General features: G+C 40.2%; 1 protein-coding gene across 1 annotated transcript in view; it reads left to right on the top strand.

Annotated features, from left to right (window-relative positions):
- arhgef4 (Rho guanine nucleotide exchange factor (GEF) 4) overlaps positions 1–25470 on the top strand; it is a 139216-nt gene that overhangs the window by 44323 nt on the left and 69423 nt on the right. The window contains exon 3 of the mRNA XM_067577655.1: positions 20391–25235. Within this exon, the coding sequence (XP_067433756.1) occupies positions 20391–25235 (4845 nt within the window). The remainder of the gene's footprint in view (positions 1–20390; positions 25236–25470) is intronic.

Genomic DNA, 25470 nt, shown 5'->3' with positions numbered 1-25470 from the left:
AGGATCTTCAGGTAAACAATAGACTATATTGGATGACATCCTATTGCATTGTGTATTTCTTCATGCATGTTTTTTCCAACCCTATTGCCAGACAGAACTTTGATATTGGACAATTCTGCAAACCCATGGATTATGTTCAGTTACACATAGTTTCAATGTCCAATCCCAACTTTTCAAAAATGACCTCTCTCTAATATATATGGTTAAGAAAAGATTGTTATGTCAGGTAAACTCCAGTTGAGGTATTCCTGGAATACATGTTTTTCATGCAGTGCTAAGGTCTGTTTGAAGCAGAATCAGCATATCATGAGCATGCCATTTCAGTCCTTTTTCTATCCACCTGTGAAATATCATATTTTCTGGTATGTTAGGTGTGTTTGCTCCACCAGCATTTGAAAATCCATATCTTCTAAACAATGAGCTGAGAACTGCAGACTGGGCTGAAACCTTTCCCACCCTTCCCTGCCACCTCTGTGCTCTGCCCTCATTGTCATTACAGGTGGTTGCAGCAATACTCTTGTGGTCCTATCAGATTACACTGCAGGTGAATTCCAAATTCCAGACTGTTGCTCGAGTGTTATCAGATAAAAGTCTCATCGAAACAACAAACATACCTGTGTTTTTTTGTCTGTCTTCATTCATCCTGTGAGGTAAATTCATCATTACCATTTCTGAGCAACTCAATGATTTTCTCTGGTTCAGAGTAAAGTTTTGTCTTCCTTATGCTTTTTCTGCAATGTCATTCACATAGTTTCATAGAAAGTCATATTATTCGCACATTCAGAGAGATGTTTCTATAAGACTTCATCCATTCATCCAGACTTCATTGGGGATTTTCATGTCATGACTCATGTTAATTTTTTGTTGGTTGAGATAAATATCTACACTTTGTCTTTTAAAATCCTTTTAGAATTCTCAGAAATGTTGATGGTGAAATGAAAAACATGGCTGTCGAAGAGATGCAGTTATAGACAGTATATACTGATGACAGTTGGATGTGTTTCACTTCTTTGCTAGTTGTGATGGTAACTGTGGTTTATGGACTGCTGGAAGGACAGTTGCCCTTGAAGGAAAGGTCCACCCTCAGTTATCAATCAATGGTATTTGATGTATTCAAGGATAGTGTTGAAATGTTTTAATCAGTCAAAACCTGCTGAGGTCCACCAACATCCTGTTTTTACTCCAGTGTGGGTGCATGTAATTACATCATAACATTTTCCACACAGTTTTAATGTTTAATTTTTTTGGTGTTTTTTTTTTCCTTTACACTTAAGCAATAGTAAATTAACAGTAATGACTCTGGGACGCCAGAACATCCTGTTCAGCTGCTGAAGCAGATTTTTGGACCCAAAAATACAGAAGCCTCAAGAACTTTCTTGCTGTATGCACCCAGTAAGTGCCTTTCTTTGGCAAGAACCAATCTACCAGAGCTGGATCAATCAATCAGCCAGGCTGTTATACCAACCCTATTACTAAACAAGAATGTTGCAACATTCAATGACAGCAGACAGACAGTAATGTAATTTAAGCAACTACTTCTGCTGAAGAGCAATTAGCAATTACATTGTCAATCACTCATAATAAGTATTGAGTAATAGGTTACAGTTTCCAGCTAACTTGCCCAACACAAATTAAAGAGACACTAATGCAACATGTTGTTTTATTAAATGAAATGACAATGATATAAGTAAGGACCGACTTGTATGTTTTGTGAAAAAGCAGTAATCTGATGAATGCAGCTGAGACTTCATTAGATGTTTGCACTTTAGTAAACATATTGCAGTATTAGCTATCCATCATTATAATTCATACTTGAGGGAAGTGTTATTGCATTCCAGTGTGCTGCAATACTCCCCAACAAGTTATTTTTAACCACAAACTCTTCCCTCCATTAATCCTGATAGCACGAGAGTCCTTCAGCACCCAGTCTGGTCCTTATTCTACTAGCAGGGATACGTCCATCGGATCATGTGTTGAACTGAGTTTACAGAATTATCTATGTAATGTGGAAATTGATAAAACTATTGTGCATGTGTGCGTGCGTGCATGCGTGTGTGTGTGTGTAATGAGCTGTTGCAGGAGGAAATGCTGGCCAGAATAATGCAGTCTGCAGGAATCACATGTCATTATTGGCTGCTCCTTTCCCACACTTTGTTATTGGTATTCTAACCCAGATCTCTGAGGCCTGTTTTCACTTGTCCCTCCCTTTGTGCTGTGTTTCCATGGTAGTGTCCTCTGGAGGGGAGAAAGGACTGTGTGTGTGTGTGTGTGTGTATTTGAATCAGTATTTTACCAGTAGGGGAAGTTTTGTTTGCTTTGTTGAGCATGTTATTATGTTATGTCTTTTTTTTTACTACCACAGGGAGGCGCCAAAGTCTGAAATGTACAAATCATGCACATAATGGCTTTAATAAATGAGTGCAAGCCTGCTAGCTCTTTTTTCAGAAGGATAAGGCGATGTTCTGTCTCTGCTGGAACTGTAACGACTCATTCCAGGCTGTTAGGCTGTAGTTGCTCTCCTGGATCACATGACCCAGTGTTGGCCCAGTGCTGACCTGGTCCAACAGTGACTCAGGACACAGAGGGGCTACAAACACAAAGCCTACAATCACAAACTGCGGTGTGGCATGCATGCATAAGAGCAGGGAGAATACCAACAATGAAGAATGGTACATCTTTATTATGTAAACCTTTTCATTTTCATATGTGTGCACAAAAATGTCTCATGAAAACAGGGAATTCTCACTAAGTGTCCTCATGTTGAACAACTACAGTACTGTGCAAAAGTTTTCGGCACTTTAGATGTTCAGATTCCATTATGCAGTACCATCAGGGAGGCATCTGATTGGTCCTGCACCGGAGCAGGTTAACTTCAGAGGATCAGCTCAAAACCTGCCAACAGCCCAACCACTGACCAATCAGATGCCTGGGAACATTGAGTCATCATTCCTACAGGATGGACAAAAGTCCTGAGTTTACAATTACGTAACAAATAAAAAAATAGGAGCTTCTAACAAACAGAGAGAACAACACTTAACACATGATGATGATTGTGGCTGCATTTTAATTGTGCAAAGTTTCTTTCGTTCTCGGAGTGATTGCTGACTGTTATTTACTCCCATCATTATAAATGCACCATTTCGGTTAGATAGACTTCCTCAGGAATGAACTAATGTTCCTCTCCTCTCTGCTTTGGTAGTCTGACATTACTTTAAACTGTATATCAAATATTCAGAATAGTTTATACATCATCTGACAAAAAACAGAAAATACTCACCCTATACTGAAGATGTATATAATTTTAAGTCTAATTATCCCACAGGTATCCAATATTACTGTTTCATCTCATATCATATTAAGTACTTCATTCATGATTCGGATGATGTGACTTTGCCTCTTTCGCTCATACCTGGAAAAGCCAGAGTTGACAGAGTTAGTTGATAACCAGCTTCATGATACCGGTTATCCAGGATCATCAGTGTTAGGCTCAGTGAAGCAGGTAACCCAGAGAAAGCCAGACTTAGTTGAAATTTGAGATACAGGCCTCAGATGTTCTCTTTGGTGACCCTGTTTTTAAACAAGCAGTCTTCTTCACTGTATTCTAACATTTGAAATGAATGAATTGCAGCTCATTAGCTATGCTGGTTTTGTGGCATTCCTCCAGGGGAAGACAGAGTATTGCCTCTTCAGCTTTGTGTGAGTAGTGAATGGATGCTTTGTTATAAACTGGAGTGCTCTGTTTTCATTGCAGGCTGTGGACAGTTAGCAAAGCAAATGTGCTCAGGCAAACTCAATGATAAATGTTGACCTTTTCACTGATTCATGTTGACTGACATCACCTCTGCCCACAAATCATAAGAGTTGCATTGTCTTTTAAATATGAAATAATGATCATCAGTTAGCTGTGCACTGTCACTCAAGCTTTCAGAGTCAAACACTGTCAGTGTGTTAAGAAGCTTCTCTGTGCTGCATTCTGTTCTGCTCTTTAATTCAGCCACAGATTAAACCATAATCCAATAAATCTCAGTATATTCATTTTCTGTGTAATGAGCATTCTGAAATGTATTCAGAAAGAATGGGAGGAGAGTATGAAGTGAATGCTAATAGCTGTTACTCATGCTTTGCTGAGAGACACTGTGTGCTTCTGTTTTTTTCTCTGTGCCTGTTGGCATTGAGGGAGTTAGAATTTGCATGTAAAAGGATGAGGAAAAATAGGATTAGAGAGATTGTAACTGCTAACATTACACACATAAATTGAATTGATTGATTCTGATATTAGACTAACACAATGATGTCAGTGTGATACTCATGTTATATTGTATGTTATCTTTAACATTCAAACATATTTAATTTAAAATTATATGAAACAAAGAAAAAAAGATCAAAACCAACATTAAAATGATCTACTAACAATTATTGTGTATGAAAGCCTGATACGTGTCATTCCTCTAGAACTATTTTACTATTACTAAACAGAAACTAAAACAGTTTTAATAGTTTTTAGTGAGCCACACTGTTGCACTGACATGTTCCTTCATAACCATGAACACACACACACTGTAGTTTATTTTATACTCAATCCCACACACACACCGTCCTGCTGCCACAAATACTCTCTAGAGCACCAAATGTGGATTTATCCACCACTGAAAACAGTCCCCAACAAATGCACTATTTTCAGTGCACAGTAACCAAGTGTTTTAGGGAATGACTCAACCTTTTTAATAAACTATAGCTTATATATTTATGAATCACTTTTAAAGCTGTGAGATTGTGAGGTTTAACTGTGGATGGATACTCAGCTTTGATGCTCAGCAAAAAGTTTGAAACAGAGGCTGCTGAACTGAACGTGCATTTAACGGCATTCCTAGTGCTGTGCTTGTTGTTGACAGTGAAAGAAATGTCCGTTGAGGATTTGAGGGGGTGGCTGATAGCTGTTTGTTCTTGTCAGATAACATCTTTGCAGCCTGGTAGCTAACGCTGCACAGAACAGTACCAGGTTATAGCCTGGTCATTTATAATCACTGTCTTAACCTAGTGTTTTCATCTCCTAACCCTAACCATACCTTCACCGTTCACTAACCTTGACCATACTGTTGCTATCATGCAAGGATTTTTTGGGAGTTGGCATTTGCAAAATTGATATTAACATCTCTTCTGGTGATAGGGTTGTGAAACTAATGTGGATAAAGGATATCACTTTAAAGGAGGTTAATGTAATTCAACGTTAGTCTGTTTCTCTATTTGGAAGGACAGTAAAGCCACACAAACAATAATGGGTGAAATCCATCCTGGTCAAACTGTGGTGTGTTTGTATCCTCAGTATGGCTGCCACCATATGTGACTGTGAACAGCAGCTTGTGTGCTCTTTTCCTCTCATGAATAATGGAGTGACTGATGTAAACGGAGACAGCTGGCTGCTGTAACTATAGACCTCCATTAAGTCCACTTTGTTTCCTGTGTGTAACCACTTTCACAAAATTCATTCCCTATCAATCCTTATCTCTTTGCAGCAGATTCAGTTGCTGCTCACCTCTCCTGCTGACAAGATTGAAGCACAGTTTAAACCAGGGCCACTGTCCTACTCTGATGAATATTACACTACCCTCTGTCATCAACACAATATGGACTTTAAATGCCTTGGGGTCATGATACAATTGTATAGAAGAAGATAAACTTAATGCATACAAAAATTTTATTTTTTTAATGATTGTGATTGATTGCTTTTATTTAAGGGGTCACAAGTGAAAAGGATGCACTGGCTTAATGACCCATTTATGGTCAAACTGATCAATACCTGTCTGTGGAAAGCTCTTAAAGACATTCTCTGACTTTGTACACCCAAAAACACTCCCCAAGTCCCTTAAAATTTCCCTCCTAAACTTGGTTTATGATTGAGTATCTGCCTGCCTTAACTGATACTCACACACTGAAAGATAGAAATATTTTTGACAAATTTATTGCAGTGTATATGAAGAATCTGTGTCCCTTAATGGTGTAAATTAGGCTTGTCCACTACTGTATATAACACCCCATCCATTCCCAATCCAGGGTAAAAGTCAGACACCTGGTCTTCTGTCTGCAACAGGATAAGATGTTGTGCTGTATGTAGGAGGGTCCTCACCTCTGATCTCTGATGTTTTAAATGTTTGTGGAGTGAAAATGAAGGCAGTGGTCTGTGTGAGCAGGTCTCCTGTACACTGTGGAATTTATGCTCCTTGTCGTAGTTTCATTTCAGCCATCAAAACAGGAAATGTCTCATTGCCCAAACACTTCTGAACTGCAAGATACTGGATGAGTTCACCAAACATGGCAGCCCATTAATTCTAATGAAAGCCTGTCACCCAGTGTTAAAAAGTGTTTAGTGCTTCTTCCTTCTGTGCCCATAATGCAGTGCATCACTGTTCTTAGTGACTCCCCTGTTTGGACCAGCATACTGATATGTAGAACAATTATTGCTTTTGAAATGGATGTGTATGGAAAAATGTTTTTTTGCTAAAGGGTGTCATGTGATCTGCAGTTCTGACTGTGGCCACTATGCCAAAATCAATGCACAGCTCAGTGCTGTTCCTGGCTTCTTGGTTAAGACATCTCAACTTCCCTTCAATATTTATTTCATGTTAGCTTAACAGCATAGCAGCTCCAAGCCCAAAGAGGTTTTTATCGACCACGAAATATCTGTTGAGCTTTAGTGTACATGAAGGTATCACATTTGACCCCAGGGACTCCCAACCATCCCCTCCTTTACTCCGAGTACCCTCCACAATAGAGATCAGGTTCCTCCTCCTCTCTGCTGAGGTTCAAGACAGTAGGCGACAATTTGGGGATGACCTCAGATAGCAGGCAGAAGGGGGGAGGGGCAGGGATGGTGATGGTGATGGTAGATGGAGGCAAGACAGAAGGAGAGGAAAATGAGCCAGGAAGAGTCTGCCAGCAGTAACTACTAACACTGCCAACTGAGTGTCACACACTGCTAAAGGTAAGATGGTTTGCTTTAAAGCTCGTAGTATCAGCGTGAATAATTGATGTGGCCCAGATGTCTGTTTTTTCAGTTACATAAAGAAAACATCAGACAGTTAACTCACTGCATGTGAGCGGGTGCAGCAGAAGTCAGGTTCAGCTCCGGGTGTCGTGAGGTGAAGGATCGGTCGCAGCCAGTGAGGCAGAACGAGCAATATTGTATCTCAGAAGAGAAAGATGAGCCTTGTTTCTGTGTGTGTGTGGGTGTGCATGTGTGTGTGTTTATTCACACTTTGTGTGCGGGTGCGCTGCGTGTGTGTGTGTTTGCGAGCTTGTTCAAGCCCTGCTGGCACAATAGCCAGCTGTCCCCAGGGCCCTGACACATCAGCATGGCTGCAGCACCCACGTCCACATTCCCTCCATGCTGGGTGTGGGTGGCGTCTCCAGGCCGTCAGGAGGAAACGTTGGCTCTGTGGAGTGATACCGAGGCAACAGTTGGTTCTAGAGACAGAAAGAGAAAGAAGAGAAAGACAAGGGAGTGGAAGATAAAAACCTAGATCAAAGACTCATCTAACGACAGGTATCCTGTATGTGTGATTGATTGTATGCTTCTCTGTGTAACAGTTGTTGTTTCTAGTAGGAGTGAAACCAGTCTGCATGTTTTGTCCTGGTTAAGTTGTGCAAGTAATAGCGTGTTTGGAGAGGAAGGGGAAGTCCATAGCTGTAAGTTTTTCTGCTCAGATTCTTACTGAAGTGCTTTTAATGCAGTGAGATGTAGAGCTCAGTAGCGGCTGGTGACTCAAACGATTGAGGAGGACAGGAGGGAAACCAGCCTGCAGTGTCATGTTACTTTACACTAGTTGGCCCTCTTACCTCAAGTTGTTATGTTCTTATGTTCAATGCAGGGCCGTGCAGAGACCTTTAGCAGAGCAGGTGCTGAAAGTTAAAAAGGGGCACATGAAACAAGATTTTGAAAAAACATACAACAACATAATTTATAGCATAACCTGTTGAATTATAGCAACCCATATTCAAAGAGAATGTAACATGGAATATTATGACAAACCGCATCATACTATATCACTGTCTTCCACCCGATGAAATCAGACGGGGGGACAGTTTTATATGTCATTCACTGAATGGCATATAAAACAATTTGCTTTCAAAAACAAAAACCCCTTATAGTGGTCAAAAGGCTGCCTCTTTAAAGACATTTATACATATTGTTTCTAAACAGAAAGTGCTCATTCTATCCCTGGAGTGGTTCAGAATGTGTCATTTTACCAACAAAGTTAAACAAAGTTAACTTCAAATTTATAGTATTGTTTTATTGTGACAACAGATTTATGTTTTCATCAAAAACAGAAAACATATCACATGATTTACACATGATTTCTTATTTATTTTCTTAGTATACAGAAATATATAAAGTACCACAAAGTTTATAATCTGGTACAGGTTCAGATCAGTTATGAATACCAGACAGATTGAACACTAAAAACATTCACAGATCTAAAGGTGTAGGTTCACAACAAAAAGTATTAATGCATGTATCACATGTATGACTTACACACTCTTATCTATATGCACGACATACAAAAAATAGCCTACAAAGCTGACATGTTAACACTGTTGTTATTCTAGTTACTCTTAGTATTTAGAAAGTCTTCATTCTAGTTACCTCAGCTTATTACTCAATATACGGCTCATCTTAAAAATGAAGAAATTCTCACAAACAAGCTGCCAGACCTGCTGCACACTCATTCACTAATCACACAACATCAACAGGTGACTGAACAACCAAATCAATTCCAAATGAATCAGACTCTTTCCATGTGAGTCCAGACAGCTCCCTGTAAGTCTTCAACAGCTTCAGTGTCCATCAAACTACCTGCAGCACATTATATGATCTCTGCTGCATTCTGGTTGAGGAGATAAATTCACACAACAGCCAAAGAGACATTTAACCATCAGAGAAGAAATGAGCCACCAAAGAGACAGAGAGAGAGAAGCTGTATCTGACTCACGTTATCTGATGTTTTCTTCTTTCTTTTATGGAGATGAAGTGTTCATGTCATAATGTGCCACTGTATTTGTGGCTGTTGGTCATCTTAACCAGTCTCATATCATTAGCAACAATGACAAACAAGTCAATCAAGCTAACTCTCCTGATTGTTTCATTTAAATTATATTGTTAACTTTCTATTGTTGATGAGAGTAGTTCACTTTAGAGCAGCAGCAGCAACAGCATCCATTCTCACTGTTAGCTTAGCTCAGTCATTCAGGGCTAATGGCTAATGTAAGTAGCTATATACTGCTCGATTTAAAAATGGAAATGTAAATCTGAAAAAAGGACATTTGGACTCTTTTGAAAAGGCCTAAACAAAATGTATTTTTTTAGTGATGTGTTTAAAGGTAGTTCTCAACTGGCACATTATAATTTCTTTTTCTAACATGCTACTGTATGAATTTATCTGTAGCTTTAGGGAGGACGTCCTCCTTTGCAGCATCATTTTACGTGTTTTGGCCAATAACAGATTAGCATGAAAAAAAATGAAGTACATTAAATTGATATGAGATCCCACTTCACACACACTGCCCTTTCAAAAAAGAAAAAAATAATAATTTTATAAATGATACTGAGATTTGGTAATGGTTAATTTAAATCAATTACTGTTTTTTTTATATTTTGGTCTCCCTCTTGCCTCTCAAAAGAGGAGGAGCAACCTCCTCTGTCTCTATGGACGAACCTCCTCTGGTGGAGCTACTGTGAGTGATGATAAGCTCTGCTGATCCTTGAAAAGTCTTAAAAAGTCTTAAGTTTGATTTTCAAAAATAAAAGTGTCCCTAGAAGTGTCGGTTTTTAAAACTGATGATGATGAGACCTGTGAGAATGGATTTAGACTTGCTTTTGTACTACAGTATACGGGGCTTTTTTCAGTGATAGCTCTTTGTCCTTGATTTACAGAGACAGGTGAAGCAGGCATGGGCAGATAAAAACAATGGCCACTCCACTTTTTTCTTTCCTTTTTAATAGAAAGAGAGAAGTAAATCAGTGTGCTTTCAAAGTGTTTATGTTCGGTCTGCCTTTTTCTAACTGAAGGTCAGGACAGCACTATGGAAATATTAGATACTGTACACATTTACAGTAGTATATGTACACTACATACACCACAATGTCTGACAATATCAACAAAAACTGAAACTGTATAAGCTTCATGAAAGTCTAATTTATGGCAGAGCTGTTGTATTGGATTGCTTAAGATTGCACAGGTGTTCCTAATAGTGTTCAGTGAGTGCATACTGTGATGGAAGTTTTTATCTCAAACTACTTGTGCAATTAATTCTGTTTTCCACTGGAATTACTTACTGTATGTTCACACATTATGTAAGCTGTAGGTCGTATTTGTCATTTTAAGAACCATGCTTATGCTGTTCTTGGGAGGACAGTCTCATAAATGAATACATAACACCAAACAAACAGAATTGTGACTGTGCAGTCATTAAACTTAACTTATTGTTCACTGAGCAGTTATTACATGAAGATATTATATATATTATTATATATTATTATTATTATTATTATTATTATTATTATTACATCAACAGACCTGAGTGGAATCATTCATCCAGTTCACTTTGTGTGGGTTTGTGCTAGTGGTGAACTATAACTGACTGTATCCTCCAAGAACTGTGTGTGTGTGTGTGTGTGTGTGTGTGTGTGTGTGTGTGTGTGTGTGTGTGTGTGTGTGTGTGTGTGTGTGTGTGTGCGTGCATGCATGTGTCTAGAGAGAGGAATAGAGAATTACTCTACAAGCTCGTGCGTGTTTGTTTGGGTTGTCTTTACTCTGTCTGAGACTTACACAGCCCCCTGAGGTCAGACTCAGTTCATCTTAAAGGGCAATGCCACTGAAATTCAACACTTGGAAAATCATCTCCCACAGTCAGAAAACTGTTAGGCCTTCATCAAAACCAGGGAAAAACACTGTCTGGAAAGTGGAAGGATGAACAAAACAGATTGTATGATTTCAGAGAGGTTTATATGTGTGTGCCTTCACCAAATAAAGTGACAAAATATTACATAATTGCACCAAGCTTTCGACCCACTCTGAGCAGGCAGGCAGCACCAAGACTGCGATGCACTGCTGGATAGGCATCGCCACACCCTCTACTGCACCTCTCCTCCCACTCTAGTGCACGACAAGTCACCAAGATATCAAACCAGTGCAGTCGAGGATCTAACCTCAGGAAAATAGCAGTTTTCACGGTGCAACACTGCGTTTTGTGCCCTGCTGTGCCACTGTTATAGTGATTGTTAAAGAAAGAGGATATACTGTAGAGATCAGTGTATAAAGTATTCACTGTGCTGCCAGATCAGTGATGTTAGGCAACATATCCTCTTACAATGCTGTCACTGACTGTTAAAACACATGTGTGTGCGTGCATGTGTGTGAGTGAGTGACATCACGGGTGGTCATGTGGACTATCTGTGTGACATGTGTCTGCCACCGTTTCATCTTTCATTTTGAAGCACACATACTGTAGACACACAAACACACACACAATGACAGCCTGTGAATCCTAGGGTTATTGTAATGCCATTCTTGACACAGTCTGTTGCCACGGAGACTTTGGCAAGGCATGCTCGGCAGTAAATAATTTATTCTTTCTCTCATAACTTTTATTGCTCAAAAGGAAAGGGAGGTGGTTTTGAAAGTATTGTTTAAAATATCTGAAATTTCCCATAATGAACTTGGTTCAGTAACAGCTTCGAAATGGGATTAGCATTTGCCTTTGGTTCCCTCAGTCTGTAGGCTTCATGAAACATAATCCAATTTGTGGTCATTAGTGATAAAGTGTCATTTTAAAACAATAGTCTGGAGCCCAAATTAACATTGAAACATGTTTTTCTTGCTGTAATCATTCCTCCTGTTCATACTGACCATTAGAAGATCCCTTCATAATGAACTTACAATGGAAGTGATGGAGGACAATATTCACAGTCCTCCTTCTGTGCAAAAATGTATTTAAAAGTTTATCTGAAGCTAATATGAAGCTTCAAGCATCCAAATGAGTCAAATCAAGTAGATATCTTTCAACGTTACAGTCTTTTTAGTGTCAAAGTTCCTCTTTTTGTTACTATACTTCCACCACAGCTCAACAGGGAAACACTGTCCGAGGAAACACAAAGAGGGAATTTGATGCTAAAAAGACTGTAAATGTGTCAGATGTCCACTTGATATGACTAACTCAGACTGATGAAGCCTCATATAAGCTTCACAGAGACTTTAAATGCATTTTTGCACAAAGTGACTGTGTGGATTTTGGTCTCAATCACTTACATTGAAAGCACATTTGAAGGCGATCTTTTAATAGCCAGTTGAAAAACTGTGAACCTGTCCTTTAATTTGATAATGCAACCACAAACTCACTCCATGAGGAATGCCCTTTTCCACTGCAGGAACTTAACAACCTAGGGCTTCTCCCAATTGTAACATTTAAGAACCTTGTGAGATTTTGGTACAGAATTCTTCCTTGCATTTCTAATGTATTTTTTGGAATGCTTTGGATATGCATCATCAGTATAGGAGAGATTCTTTCCTAAAGTGATTTTCATGTAAGAGATGGAAGATTAAATCCACAGTCCTCTTTCTGTGCGAACATGCATCCTAAAGTTCACGTAAATTGAATATTTTTGGGTTTTGGACTGTTGGTTTGGGCAAAACAAGACATTTAAAGATGTCACATTGGACAAGAATCTGCAAATTTTTTGAAAGTGTATATTATCCTGATCTATACAGATGCAGTATAGTGAATACTGTTGTTTTAATGTGACATCACTTCTGCTTGGTCAGTCACATTCGACAGCACTGCCTGCACAACCTGAAGGCACCTAGAACATGCATTTAGTATCAGAAAAAATATCAGAACCTGTGACAATGGATACATGTTTCATTATGTTCTGTTTACTGCATGCAGTGGAAAAGGGTTATTACTGTACTTCAGATCACTGATATACAAATCTTTGTGTTAAAATCAGCCCTGTTTCAGTGTTTCTACTGGTTCAAATTCATGCATTTAATCTAGATGCTTAAATTGAACATGTCATGCAGTTTTTTAACTGCTGCTCCAGAGTCATATCAAAATCTGTCTGCTTCAAATGATTATCAGTGATTATCTTACCACCATTTCCCATGCACATGACTTTAATATCATGACTGATTTTGAAGATTGGAATACATGTAAGATGTCTTGATGTAATCTAGAAGTTTCTTCAGATCCTCTGATGTTTTGTGGTGAATTAGGAAGAACTAGTGCAGTGCCCATTCAAAATGTGCCTGTTCAGAACGAGCCATGCTTGGCCTCCAGTATTGCTGCTTCAAATATATATAAAAATTAATACAGTTGATGTGAGGTGTGAATGAGTATATACACCAACATGAAAGAAACTAACATTCTATTATGCACAGATGTTATAAAGAATAAGCACTAGTAAATAAATGTTCTTTTCTAATTTCAAGTAGCCCAAAATAAGGGCTGCATTTAAAAATAAAATAATGTGCACCCTAAAATTAGGTGGATCGATCATATTGAGCTCTTAGATTGTTTATTTTCTTTGCCTTCAGTTCTGATTTGAGTGGGTATGTTTGCTCCCAAGTAGAGATGTCAACAGTTAACTGTTAATTAACCGTTAACCACTGAGAATATTTTTGACTGGTTACACACGTCAGTCTATAGATTTGCATACACACTCCGCTAACGGCTAGACAACTATGTGTTCACAACATCAGATATTCTTTCTGAATGGATAAAGTACCGGTTTAAAACCGACTTCCACACAGAGTGTTGCATTATGGGTTATTGTAGCATTAATGTTGCTAGGCTAGCGAGTGTCTGACAGTCTGTTTATAGTGAGTGTGTTAGAGTCAGTCAGCCCTAAAAGTGTTTTGTTAGTCCAGTTTAATCTGCAGGGGTATGGCTCCAGTAACGTGTTTTTCTGCCACAGAGAAAATAAATTCATGACGAGTGAAAATGAGTCCAAATCATCTCCTGACGTCCCTGCTGCAGAAATGGAACATGTCAAGCTGCCAAATACCACTGTCACAGATGATTAGGAGCTCAAAAACACAAACAGGCAGTCTTATAAATGCTAACTGCCAGAGAAAATATTTTTTTTTACTGCTTCCAAGAGCCCGGGAGGAGAGTGTGTGTGTATGTAACTAAAGGTATATTAGAAGATAACATTATTTTTCCAAAAACAGCTGTTGTAAAAGGGGGTGGAAGTATTCTTATGATCAGCGTCACCTTATATTTGTATTATTATTTATATTTGTATCAAGAGCTACTGTGACTAAACGCATTGAAAAACACTTTGAGGAGAAGAAGGATGAGCTAAAAGTCAAGCTAATGTTAGCTCTGATCACCTACTGCTGGACAGCTCTCACAAACAAAAGCTAAATCACAACTTTTCTTGAAAATTAACTGGTTAGTTATTGGTTCCAAAAGTGGGGGACCTACGCTCAACCATGTATGCCAAGTGTGGAGTCGATCAGATGAACAGTTCAAGAGATACACAAAGGACATATAGACATACAGAGAGTCCTTCCTTAAGTAGAGAGATACTTCAGTTGAACCAAGGTGCTCCTCATCATTCATGTGAGGTGCTCCTCATCATTCATGTGCAAAATATTGCAGCTGTATGGAACATGTTGCAGTCACAACTGCCATATAAATCCACTCCTCTGTGTCAACAATTTTAATGAATGAAGAACAAAAAGTTAACATTGGAAAGATTTTTACCTTTTTAAATGACTTTTCCCTGCTGTCCTGCTGAATGTTCCATGGGATTGTTAACAGCCAATAAAAGATCCATTTGTTCCATGCAGACAATAACATATTCAAATAGAATGGCTGTTTGTTTTGAACACTAAAAATAAATTCTTCATACCTGTAGGCTTATACAGAGACAGATAAAAGGAGATGTTAGTGCTGGCTGTTGGGTTGAGATTACATTCTTACAGTTACTCTGAGAAGGATGCAGGCACAACTTGGTGTGAAATACCACTGTTTTCAGAGGAAAACCATATACAGTAATGTCAACATTTTAGCCAGAGGATGACGGCTTTTAGACATTATCTAAAAGGTTTTATGAACCTAACGGAGTTGAATGGCCTCAACCCAGTGGTTCCCAACATTTGTTTGTCTGATGTACTACAACTTTATCATGTTCTAAATTAATTAATTAATTAACACTATTAATGATATAAAACTGAATATTTTTTTCATACAAGACCTATTCATTTTGCAATTGTTAATGTTTACACTTGGGCTCTTTTTTTTTTCTTTTCAGTTTGTTTCATCACATGGTTGGTTTGCATTTGTACTATTAACACTCAGAGCTGCAGATAACGGGCAACTTAACCACTTTTCTGTTGGTTTTACGCGTCTATTTCAATTTGTTTTCATGCACTTTCAATGTTTTCAATGTTATAACTGACTCAGATTGGTGGGAAACTGGGCTGGCAGTTAATTGTAACAGTAAATGTAGTAAAGATCAGCCTCACACCAATGTGTAATCATATTTTGCAATGGCAAAGAAAAAGACCCCACCGTGTTCTCTGAAACTCCTCAGTATGCACGTTGTTACAGACCAGAGGTAAAGAGAGAACTTCTGTTTTCCAGCTTAGTGAGCTGGTTGGTCTTATAGTGAACTGGGTGCTCAGGTAGAAGTACAGGCTCTAGCTCATACTGGGGATAATAACATGGACCGTGTGCACGGTTGGATAACTGTGGTGAGGGGTCGGAGTGTTATGACTCAATCAGCCTCTCCACTATCTGCTAGAAAGGGAGCTCTGCTAATCCTTTAAGCTTCTTTAAGACACTCAACTCTAATTAATTAGCAGAAAATAACACTGGCCACTCTGTGAGTGGAGCATGTTTGGATTAACCAATGATTGGAGTTTTTCTGATTTTGTCCCACCCCTGGGGCACAAGACAGGTTAGGTTTTGGTGGGCAGGTGGGTTCAGGTCGTGGTGGTCAGCTGGTCAGTGAGGAATGTTTGTTACTTTGTCTACCACATGTCCAAGTGAACGTGAACTTGAAGAGACTTTGCTAATTAATTATCATTACTGTCTGTTTTAACCACTTCTTCTCCCATCAGAATGGGTCTCTGTAGTTGAAATGTTGTGGCAAAGACACAGTTTGAAACATATCCTTAATGCACTCTGTTTGTATCATATGTGTCACAGGTGCAAAAGCTGCTGTAGACTGTTGGCAGTTTTTGTTGCTGTGCTTTTTATTTTACAAACCCAGATGATTTGAATTGGGGAAGGCAACAGTCGGTTTCACTTGAATGCAGTGCTGCTATTTAAGACCAAGATTTCTTGCAAATAGTAAAGAGCTGCTGCTGAGCTTGAAATGTTGGTTGAAGAAACTAATCAACATATATCTGAACTGTTAAAATAGACTCCTCTACCCGCCACAAGAAAGGTTCATTCTTGACCTCGGTGACAGCAGTTGACTAAACAAGCTCCAGAACAAGTGAGTGAGTGGACCTTGAATGAACAGATAGTTGTTTTGTTTTTCTTATTGACTAGAATAAGTTTCCTCAGATGCTCTAAAATATGAGCCAAAGTTAGGATAATAGTTAATGATAACTATTCCTTGCTAAGCCACCTTATGCCCTGATTTGCCTTGAAGTGTAATGGCATGTTTTGTGTCATTTAAAGTCCTGTGAGATTTATGTTTGAATATTAAAAGATTTTAACAATCCATATGGGCTATGTAATAGGATCCTAACATATTGATTCATGATTTGAGCGTATTTTAGAAGAATCGATATAAGATATAAACTTCTATAATGATCAAGTATGGCAGTTTGACAGAGATCTTACATTGATAAGGGCCATTTATGTACAACCCATGAGGCTGTTTGTTTCATAATGTGATTTTAGTTAGCTTGCATTAAGGTTACTTGTCCTTGAGTTGAGTTGTCATGCACCCTGCACTGCCTGAAGTTGCAGCTCTGTATTTATAGCAGGGCTTCTTAGTGTCTTTCCTTGTTATCCAGACACAGAGATCACTGTGTACCTGCTGTTTTCAGGTTGGATTAAGCCCTGGCTGCTGTAGAAGGACCACATCTTTAACATGCAGGCAAAAGAGAGTTTGCCTCTTCCTGTGTCTATAGTGATCTTGCTGGGCTTTATGTAAAGGCTGGTCGCTCCAGGTAGATGAAAAAAGGGGTGGATCTGTAATTTAAGACATGCAGCTCTTAGCAAGCACGATTGGTGATCATGGAAGATAAACAGAGAGACAAAAGAAGAAGAGTGCAGGGGGAAGCTAAGGGCATGTAGTACCAGGAAAGAGGAGATCGTGCGATTGTGTGTATGAACTGTGTGGTTATGTGTGTGAGTGTATGTGTGAGGGACGCCATGGGAGCTGTGCTGAGCTGGTTTGCTGCACGCCTTTGTGTTCTGGTGCTGGATACAGCTTGTGCACTGAAACGCTGGAGAGTAAGTAAAATTCTGACTTTGTTGGATTTCATAAAGAATTGTGCATGTACTGGAGGCAGTTTGAATCGTGTGTACTTGTGTGTGTGTGCATTCATATAAAGACAAAAAGAGAGGGGGGAACAGCCTGGTGCTTCAAAGCACAAACTTTTGCTCAAAGCTTAAATATGGAGAACATTTCTGATTATTCCTATTAAGAAAAAGTTTTGTTTGATATCATGTGTCCCTTGTTTTTTCAAGTTAGGAGTGCTCTAATTTACCAATTGCACTGTAAAAAAAATCCTAACCCATTCTTATCATGAATCCAAGGCAGGTAAAAGCAGTTTGCAGCGCAGTTTCTCTTGTTCAGAGAATTTATCACAATATGTTGAAATGTTATAGAACACCATGCAAAAGTAAAAAAGAATCTTAAAGTTGAACTGAAATAGAGACAGAGTGCAATTATGTCCCGCCCACTCTGGTGAGGAAAACAATTCATTGCTCTCCATTGACTTTTATTGAGTGAAGGTGCCTCCTTGTCACATCTGTCTGCTAGCAAACAACAGAAAAATGCCTAAAAGCTGGACTATACCAACAGGGTGAAGAACCTTGAACTAACTTTTTATAATCTACCGAACCAAAAAACTGAGCCTTTAGGAAGACAAAAGTGGATAACAATACAGGGCTGTGTGCCGTGCAGTGGAAGAGACAGACCCGACCTGAGCTACACGGATAGCCTGCAGCTCAAAATCCTCTGTAAAAATGACACATATACCTGGACACGCTGCTAGTCACATAGAACACACATGAAAGTAAAAACAGAACAGCTGTTTAATTGAAAGGTATGCAGTGTTTGTAATAGATGTTCACAGAATAGCTAACCTGCATGCAGCTGAAATGCTAACTGTAGAAACAGCCTGAATGGGAAATGATTGCATGTCTTTGTGTTTAATTTTCCTGCCTGTGTTTACAAGCTGTAGTCCCGTATCAGCTGTGAAATGTGTCATGCCAGCCTGTTATGTGGTGGAGTTTGCTATACAGGTGTGCTATCTCTACTGTAGACATGATGTCAGCCCTTGCATTCATGTATTGCATCTTAGCATATACAATGTAATGGGTTTCAGCACATGCTATAAACTACCTTTTCCTCTCTGGTAGACATAGGGTGCTGAAATAATCTTTTGATATGCTGAAATCTAATGTATTTAGCTAGCTACCGACATTTTGTTAGTGTTTCAGCCCTGGGTTACATATTATGGCGCCGATTTTTTTCCCCTACTGTGGGCGTGTTTTCAGAGTATGACATGTTGCAATCTGTCTCTATTAAAATTCATTTTTGCACAGATGTAACCATGACCAAAGGCGTCTTTCTAATCAAATATTTGGGATTGGATAGCTTTAGAAATTGTTAAATTCCATTTTCACAATCATTGTTTTTAATTAGCTTTAATATTATAGTACATAAACAAAAGTTGCTTTTCTGTATGTTTTTATTCATATTTGCTACACACAGACCACCCCTCTCTGTTTAGGCTACTTGGTTCTTTCCAGATAGAAAGATCTACTAGTGGAACTGTTCAGCTGTGGTTGTGGAATTCCTGTAGAATTGTTGGAAATTGTGGTTGTGTTAAACCATAGACTAGAACAGCAGTGTGAGGTTTGAATTAACAATCACAGCTCACACAGTATGACTTGAATTAATTGGTAAATTACTTTGAGCCTCAGAATTTCCCTATTTAAAGTGACTTTAGCATCAGTGGTTTTAACTATAACCCACAAGTAATTAACATGAGTGTTAGCTTGTTGTCCTTTGCTATTATTAGTAGCTAAATTATTGTTTTTGCTGAAACAAATACAAATTTGCAGAAATGAAGTACATCCAACAAAACAGAGGATGGACATAAGGAGAGTTTTTTACATAGTCAAGAGCGTAATAGTGTAATGCTAAGTAAAACAGTAGCTACATATTTGTGAGCTTTTTTTTTTTTACTTAATGATTGACAGTGCTGGCTAGCTAACCAGCTAATGTTACATCCAAGTTTAAAGCCTATCCCCTTACATTTTCTTGTAGATTACGATATATTGTTAATAAGTGTCATTAGTTACTGCTAGGGGGACTGTTTGATCATAAACAGAAGCCAAAGCAGATAATTACGTGTAACAACTTAGTTTGGTGTGAACATTAACATAAGCATTGTGAAACTTTGCCCCCTCAAAAAAATGAGTGCATGAAGCCCCTGCAGTGCAACCCAACATCATCCAGCAAGGCGTATCGCATACATGCGATATAAGCGCAAATTCCTGGTGGATAATTTTGTAATGTGAACACCATGTTTCTGCTACAATCGTCGCAATGAAAGATAAGACAGTTGCCTCTATGATAACTCAACAGGAATCTGAAATGTTCAGTGCTGTGTTAGGACAGCTTAAATTGCTAAAGGTGGATAGCCATGTGGTTGTGCAGCACATAACTTGACAGCATGTCTCTTAGCAATGCTTGCTTGTTTTCAAGGGCTTCGAGGCTTAGCAGCTGTTTTCACATACTCATCCAAAAACAGTTTTATTCTCTGCATAATGCATAATAACTGTAGTATAATTAGTACTTTATATTTCCAACACAAAAAGTGACTAGAATAAAACATGTAGTTTGACATTTTTGCTAGCTTTAAAAGAATGTTCAACCCTACACTGACTGGCTTCAAACAGATGTTGTGTGAATATTGTATATAATTTTAGCACTTGTTCATTTGTTGATCTGGTTGACTAACTCTGGGATTAAAATCAATAATTGTCATATTGCCTAAGTAATGATTGTGACTTCTATAGCTTGTGAGTGGCTGTATGAGGATTAGCTTTAAGACTCTCACTAGCTCACTAAACCTCCTGCCCCCTGTTGTCACCGCACTGATCTATATCTCTCCTCTTCTTCACTGTCTCCACAGCCCCAGGAAGCCCTTGAAGACTCCCCCCAACTCTCTGACGGATTAGGCTTAGAGGAGGGGGAATTGGGTGCTGACTCCTTGGAATGGTGCGAGAGAAGCATAGGAGGGGGTGACACCTCTGATGAGTATTTTGACTCCCGCTCATGGCACAGCGACACCCTGTCAGATTTGAGTCCGGACGGGGAGGACTCTCTGGATGCCCTGCTGGGGCTGGAGGATACCTGCGTTGGTCGGCGAGCAACATGTGGCAGCTTCCACGTTGGTCAGAGTAAAACGCGGAGGAGAGAGTCAGTGTCAGCTAAGGACAGCCAGAGAGATGTTACAGAGACTTATGTTGGACGATCCAACTGTAACAGGAGGAAAAGCCCAGAGAATCCTGTGGATCCTGATATCCCCTTGAAATTCAGCACCAGAGACCTGAGCCCGACACAGATCCGACCCCATACGAGTACAGAGACACTAAAACTAGACTTGCACCGAGAACAGTCCAGTTTAGAGGCTGTTTGCACAGACACAGAAGTCAATAGCAGCACGGAGCTGTACAGTTTACATGTACAAAGCCAACATAAAACAGACGCCTTTGACATAAAGGTAACTAGCCCACCAGACACTCAGGAAGTGAAAGAAAAGTTACAAACTCAGCTTGAAGAAAGTAATCCCATCATACTGAGAGAATCTACTAACTCAGAAACATGCACAGTACAGATAGATAACATAGATGACAAGGCAGTGGAGACACAACAATGGCAAAGCACACACCAACAAGAGACAAGGTTACAGACAGGAAACACAGATAGAAAACACGTAGAGAGCACAGACAGACAAAGATTAGAAATATGTAATGTTCAGGATGTAGAAGTAGAGAATACAGAACTGCTCAGCACTTACTATACAGATAAAATCCCAGGTTCACATAGATGCAACAGTGACTGTAATGATGGACATCACATACAGAGAGAAAATGTAGAGCATCAGGGTATAATCAATGAAGACAGGAAGATACAGGCCATAAAAGAGCAGAGCAAGGATAAAAAGGACTTGTGCAAGAGTTTGGGGACATACTGTAATGGAACACATTACAAAATACAGAGTAACTGTAAAGATAGCATATGCATAGTTGATACACATTTCAATGATGTAATAAATGCACAAACATCTGACTATAATTGTACAGCCGCAAGCTCTAAATCTGAGACAAAATACACAGACTCTCAGTTAATTACAGAATTTGTTGTAGCAAGTCCAAACATCACAGAGGCACATGGCATAAAGACAAATAGTGTATCACACAACAAAAAGTCAGAGTTCAGAGACACACCTGATACACAAATCAATGTATTAGCACGCAACGTGGATGTTTGCTGTTCACGAACTCTTTGTGAGGAGAGCCCCAACAGAGGACTGTCACAGATCCACCCTCAGGTTTGTACTAGTGTAACAAAGCGCCAGGATAAGGCATGGGTGTCAGGTGTCTGCTTCCAGGCGGAGCAATGTGGATGTGTTGGCACTACAACAGAGAGGACTAAACCACCTGGGACAGTAAATGAAATCTGTTCCTCCATCACATTTTCCACAGAGACCACAGCTTCTTTTCCATTGGATACCTGGGCTACTGAGCTGACTGTAGTTCCAAAGGTTTCTAAACGAGCCTTACCTGTCCCGTTGGCAGGCCCAGACAGGGAGGAGTTCATTGAGAGGCAACCAGATCAAAAACAACCCCAGTGTGCAAGGTTACAACCTTGGCAAATACCTGGTCAAACCAAGGATTTAATCCCTAATCACTTTGATGAGGGGGATGCTGCAATAGAAAAAAACACTCACAGACAGCTTTATTCTGTGGACAAGCATTTGGAGAGGGTACAGTCAGGCTCTGTAGAACCAGGGTCTGATTCAACTCAAATCCAGTCTGACACTGTTAGGGGGTCTGAGGAATGTCTGCCTCATCGCCCCTTCTCAAATAATCTGCTGTTTTTCTCCAGCAACCGAGGAGTAGAGGATACCTCCCCTCTGTTATCAGAGAACTTGAGAGGAGAGAGGAAGAGGGTAGGATCACCCTGCTCTCTTCTCCAGCAAAACAAGGAGCAGGAGGGGGAGGGCAGTCATGATTATCTTGACCAGCAACAAGATGTGGAAGCAGTAAGCAAAGTCAGTCTTGCACAGTCACAACTTGGCACAGCAAAGCTTTCTGTGCAAAGTGAGCAGAGAGTAATTCACAAAGCATTTGCCAGTGATCCAGATGCCTACTTTAATCAGCATGTGCCTAATAAGATAAGAAAAACATCAACATGTCCTGCTGATACTGAGTCTGTTCAGGACAGTAGCACAGAACACCCAGGTGTAGCTCAAGAGGCCATTTCCCTGACAGACATAGAGACTATTGTCAGCACAGTTTCTAGTCTTTGTAAGCAAGTTCAGCGGGAGCCGAAGATCCCTGAATCTCCCTGTGGCCTGAAAGCCTCTCTTTCTCTACTCTCAGACTCCAACAATAACACCAAGGCCAGTATAAAAGGGGTGGAGAGAGGGGAAGGCCTAGGCTGTTTCTTAGGGGGAGCCCAGAGCAACTTGGAAAACAGTGAGAAAATAATTTGCCATCTGGTTCCGCCATCAACAAAGGTGACCCCTGACTCCTTGGAAGATGTAGACAAGCCCCAAGAAGATTCTGGGGTGTTCCTGTCTTCACTGGATTACAGAGCTAACTGGAGCAGTGAGGATTCTGAATCTGGGTTAGTGAAAGACCTTGAAAATCACTGTCATTTAAGCCTAGCTCATGCAGATGAGCTCAGAAAACTAAAGACAGAGAGAAGTATTGAGGAGAACACTGTTGCAAGCAGTCTAGATTCAAAGTACTCTAATTCAGAAAGAAATGAAGGCCTTAAGCACTTAGTGTCAGAGAATAGAGGCCTGTTAGTGGACAGTGAATTTAAAGAAGAGAGGCACTATTGTAGCCAGCCAGGGGATCACAGCTTACCTAACAGAGGAAGAAGCAGCTCATCAGAATCATTTGAAGAATATACTCTGGCTGAGGAGTGCAGAGAACACACACAGGTCATTGTGCCAGCTTCACAGCAAAAGGTGAGGGTAGGAAGGTACTCACAGCCTGATGTCAGCCTGAACCTGCTTTCTATCGGTAGCTTAGAGCCAATTCTGGAGGCTGACCGTTCACTGGAAAACTGTTGTACAGCAGAGGATGATTTAAAAGTAGAAACAAAGAAAGAACACAATATCATGAGGCCTGCTGAGGAAGTCAGGAATACTGTTACCCATTCTGGGGACATCTGCAGTTCCAAGAGTCGACAACTCCTGTCTGAGCAGGAAGAAGAGTCTTTAACCACTGCTGAGTTAGAACCTGAGCTAAACCCAGCAACACCTGTCCTACGAAGTAGTAGTGAAAGGCGCTGTAGACCTATGACTGTTGCCTATGATGCTGTGTCTTACACTTCAACTAGTAGCAACTTCGATGAGATGGATGATCCTCAATTTGCTGTTTCAGACCGAAATGCCAACTCTGACAAAATAACTAAGAGAAACAAAACAAAAGGCAACCAGACAGGAAATAAAGGCTCAAAGTTTTCCGTCTTTACTAAAATGCCTTCTTTTAGGAAGGCTAAGGGCTCAAAGGGTGCAAAAAATGAGGAGGTACCGCAGGAGTTAGCAGTTGGAGGAGGTGAGGGCCTTCTGCCTGAGCAAGGGCCACAGGGAGACAACTCAGATGATGAAGTTTTTGTCAAAGACGATATCCTAAACCAAACAGTCCACCAAGCATTTTCCTCAGTGCGTTATGAGATAGAAGAAGAGGACTGTGGCTTCTTTCCCTCTACCCCCCGCACTCGCCATGTCCGCCAGCTAGTCAGCCAAGGGAGTAGCGGGGAGGGTGACGGAGGACCCAACACAGACAATCCCCTCCTTAGGCAAGTCCAGTCACCTAATGGGCAGACCTACAAGAGAAGCAAGAGCAATGACAGTTTAAACATCCGCATGCGCTTTGCACAGGCACACAAGTCCCTTTCCAGTCTTTTCGAGTCTCGTTCAATGGACAAGGAGAATGAAGAACAGGCTAGTGTGGGTATTGAAGGGGATTCTGGTAAAGCCAAACAATCTTGGAGGAAACTAAAGAAGGCCAGGGAGGCTGAGCTGCTGAAAAGAACTACGTCAGTGACAGATGGAGAATGTAGCAACACTGCTTCTGGGCAGGACCATGGAGACCTTACATCCACTCCACTCCTGGACAGGCTCAGCAATCCAGGATCTCCATCTTCCCTCAGAGCCCTTCGCCACACTGATCCCATTTCTAAACGGGGAGTTCCACAGGGGAGTGGAAAGGAAAACCCCCACGAGTGCAAATCTGAGGGCCAGAGAAGAAAACTTGCACCAAATGGTCTGCCGATCACACAGAGTGTGTCTGGCCTACCACCATTTTTAGATTACTCTGCAGTCCCACAGCCCAGTCACATCAGTCCTGTTTCACCTTTGAGCCCCTGCTCACTAGCCACCTTTACTCATCAGCATTTGCCATCCTGGACCAGGTCCCACCCAGGGGCTAATGAGGGTTTGGTGGAGAGCCCCCTACGGCCAATGAGCCCTAAACCTAACAGCCCTAGGCCAGCAGCTCAGCGCAAAGTTTTTCGCTACCCTCACTCAACAAGGGCCAGTTCTGTCTCTCCTATACTTCTGGGCCAATCGGTCAGTGTGGAGGGGTTGACAGACCCCCCAGAGAGACCTAAGACCCTGAAACCCTCAGCTAGCCCTCTGGGTCTCAGCCTCAGCCCTCTGGACGCAGCCGAGGGCAGAATAGACAGCCAGTCACACATCAGCCTGTATGCCATTGGCTCCATCAATGAATTAGAGGTAAGAAAGAGTCAGTTTGTCATGCACCATGCATATTATTGTAAAATGCAAAAGAAATTTGTAGTTTGAAAGAATATATTTATATAGAAACTTTAATCTTAATACAAAATCAAATGTTTTACTTCAGTCATATTCATATTTCTGATGTGTATGTCCAAATGTCATAAATGTCCTACCGTTCTGGATGTTAAACATCATTATAAAACTCTGTGGATAAAACAGGCCTTGTTCAGGC

This window comes from Thunnus thynnus, chromosome 21 (assembly GCF_963924715.1).
Source record: "Thunnus thynnus chromosome 21, fThuThy2.1, whole genome shotgun sequence".
In the NCBI taxonomy this organism is placed as follows: Eukaryota; Metazoa; Chordata; class Actinopteri; order Scombriformes; family Scombridae; genus Thunnus; species Thunnus thynnus.
The sequence above is the reverse complement of the archived record's forward strand: the minus strand, read 5'-3'. Positions and strand labels throughout refer to the sequence as shown.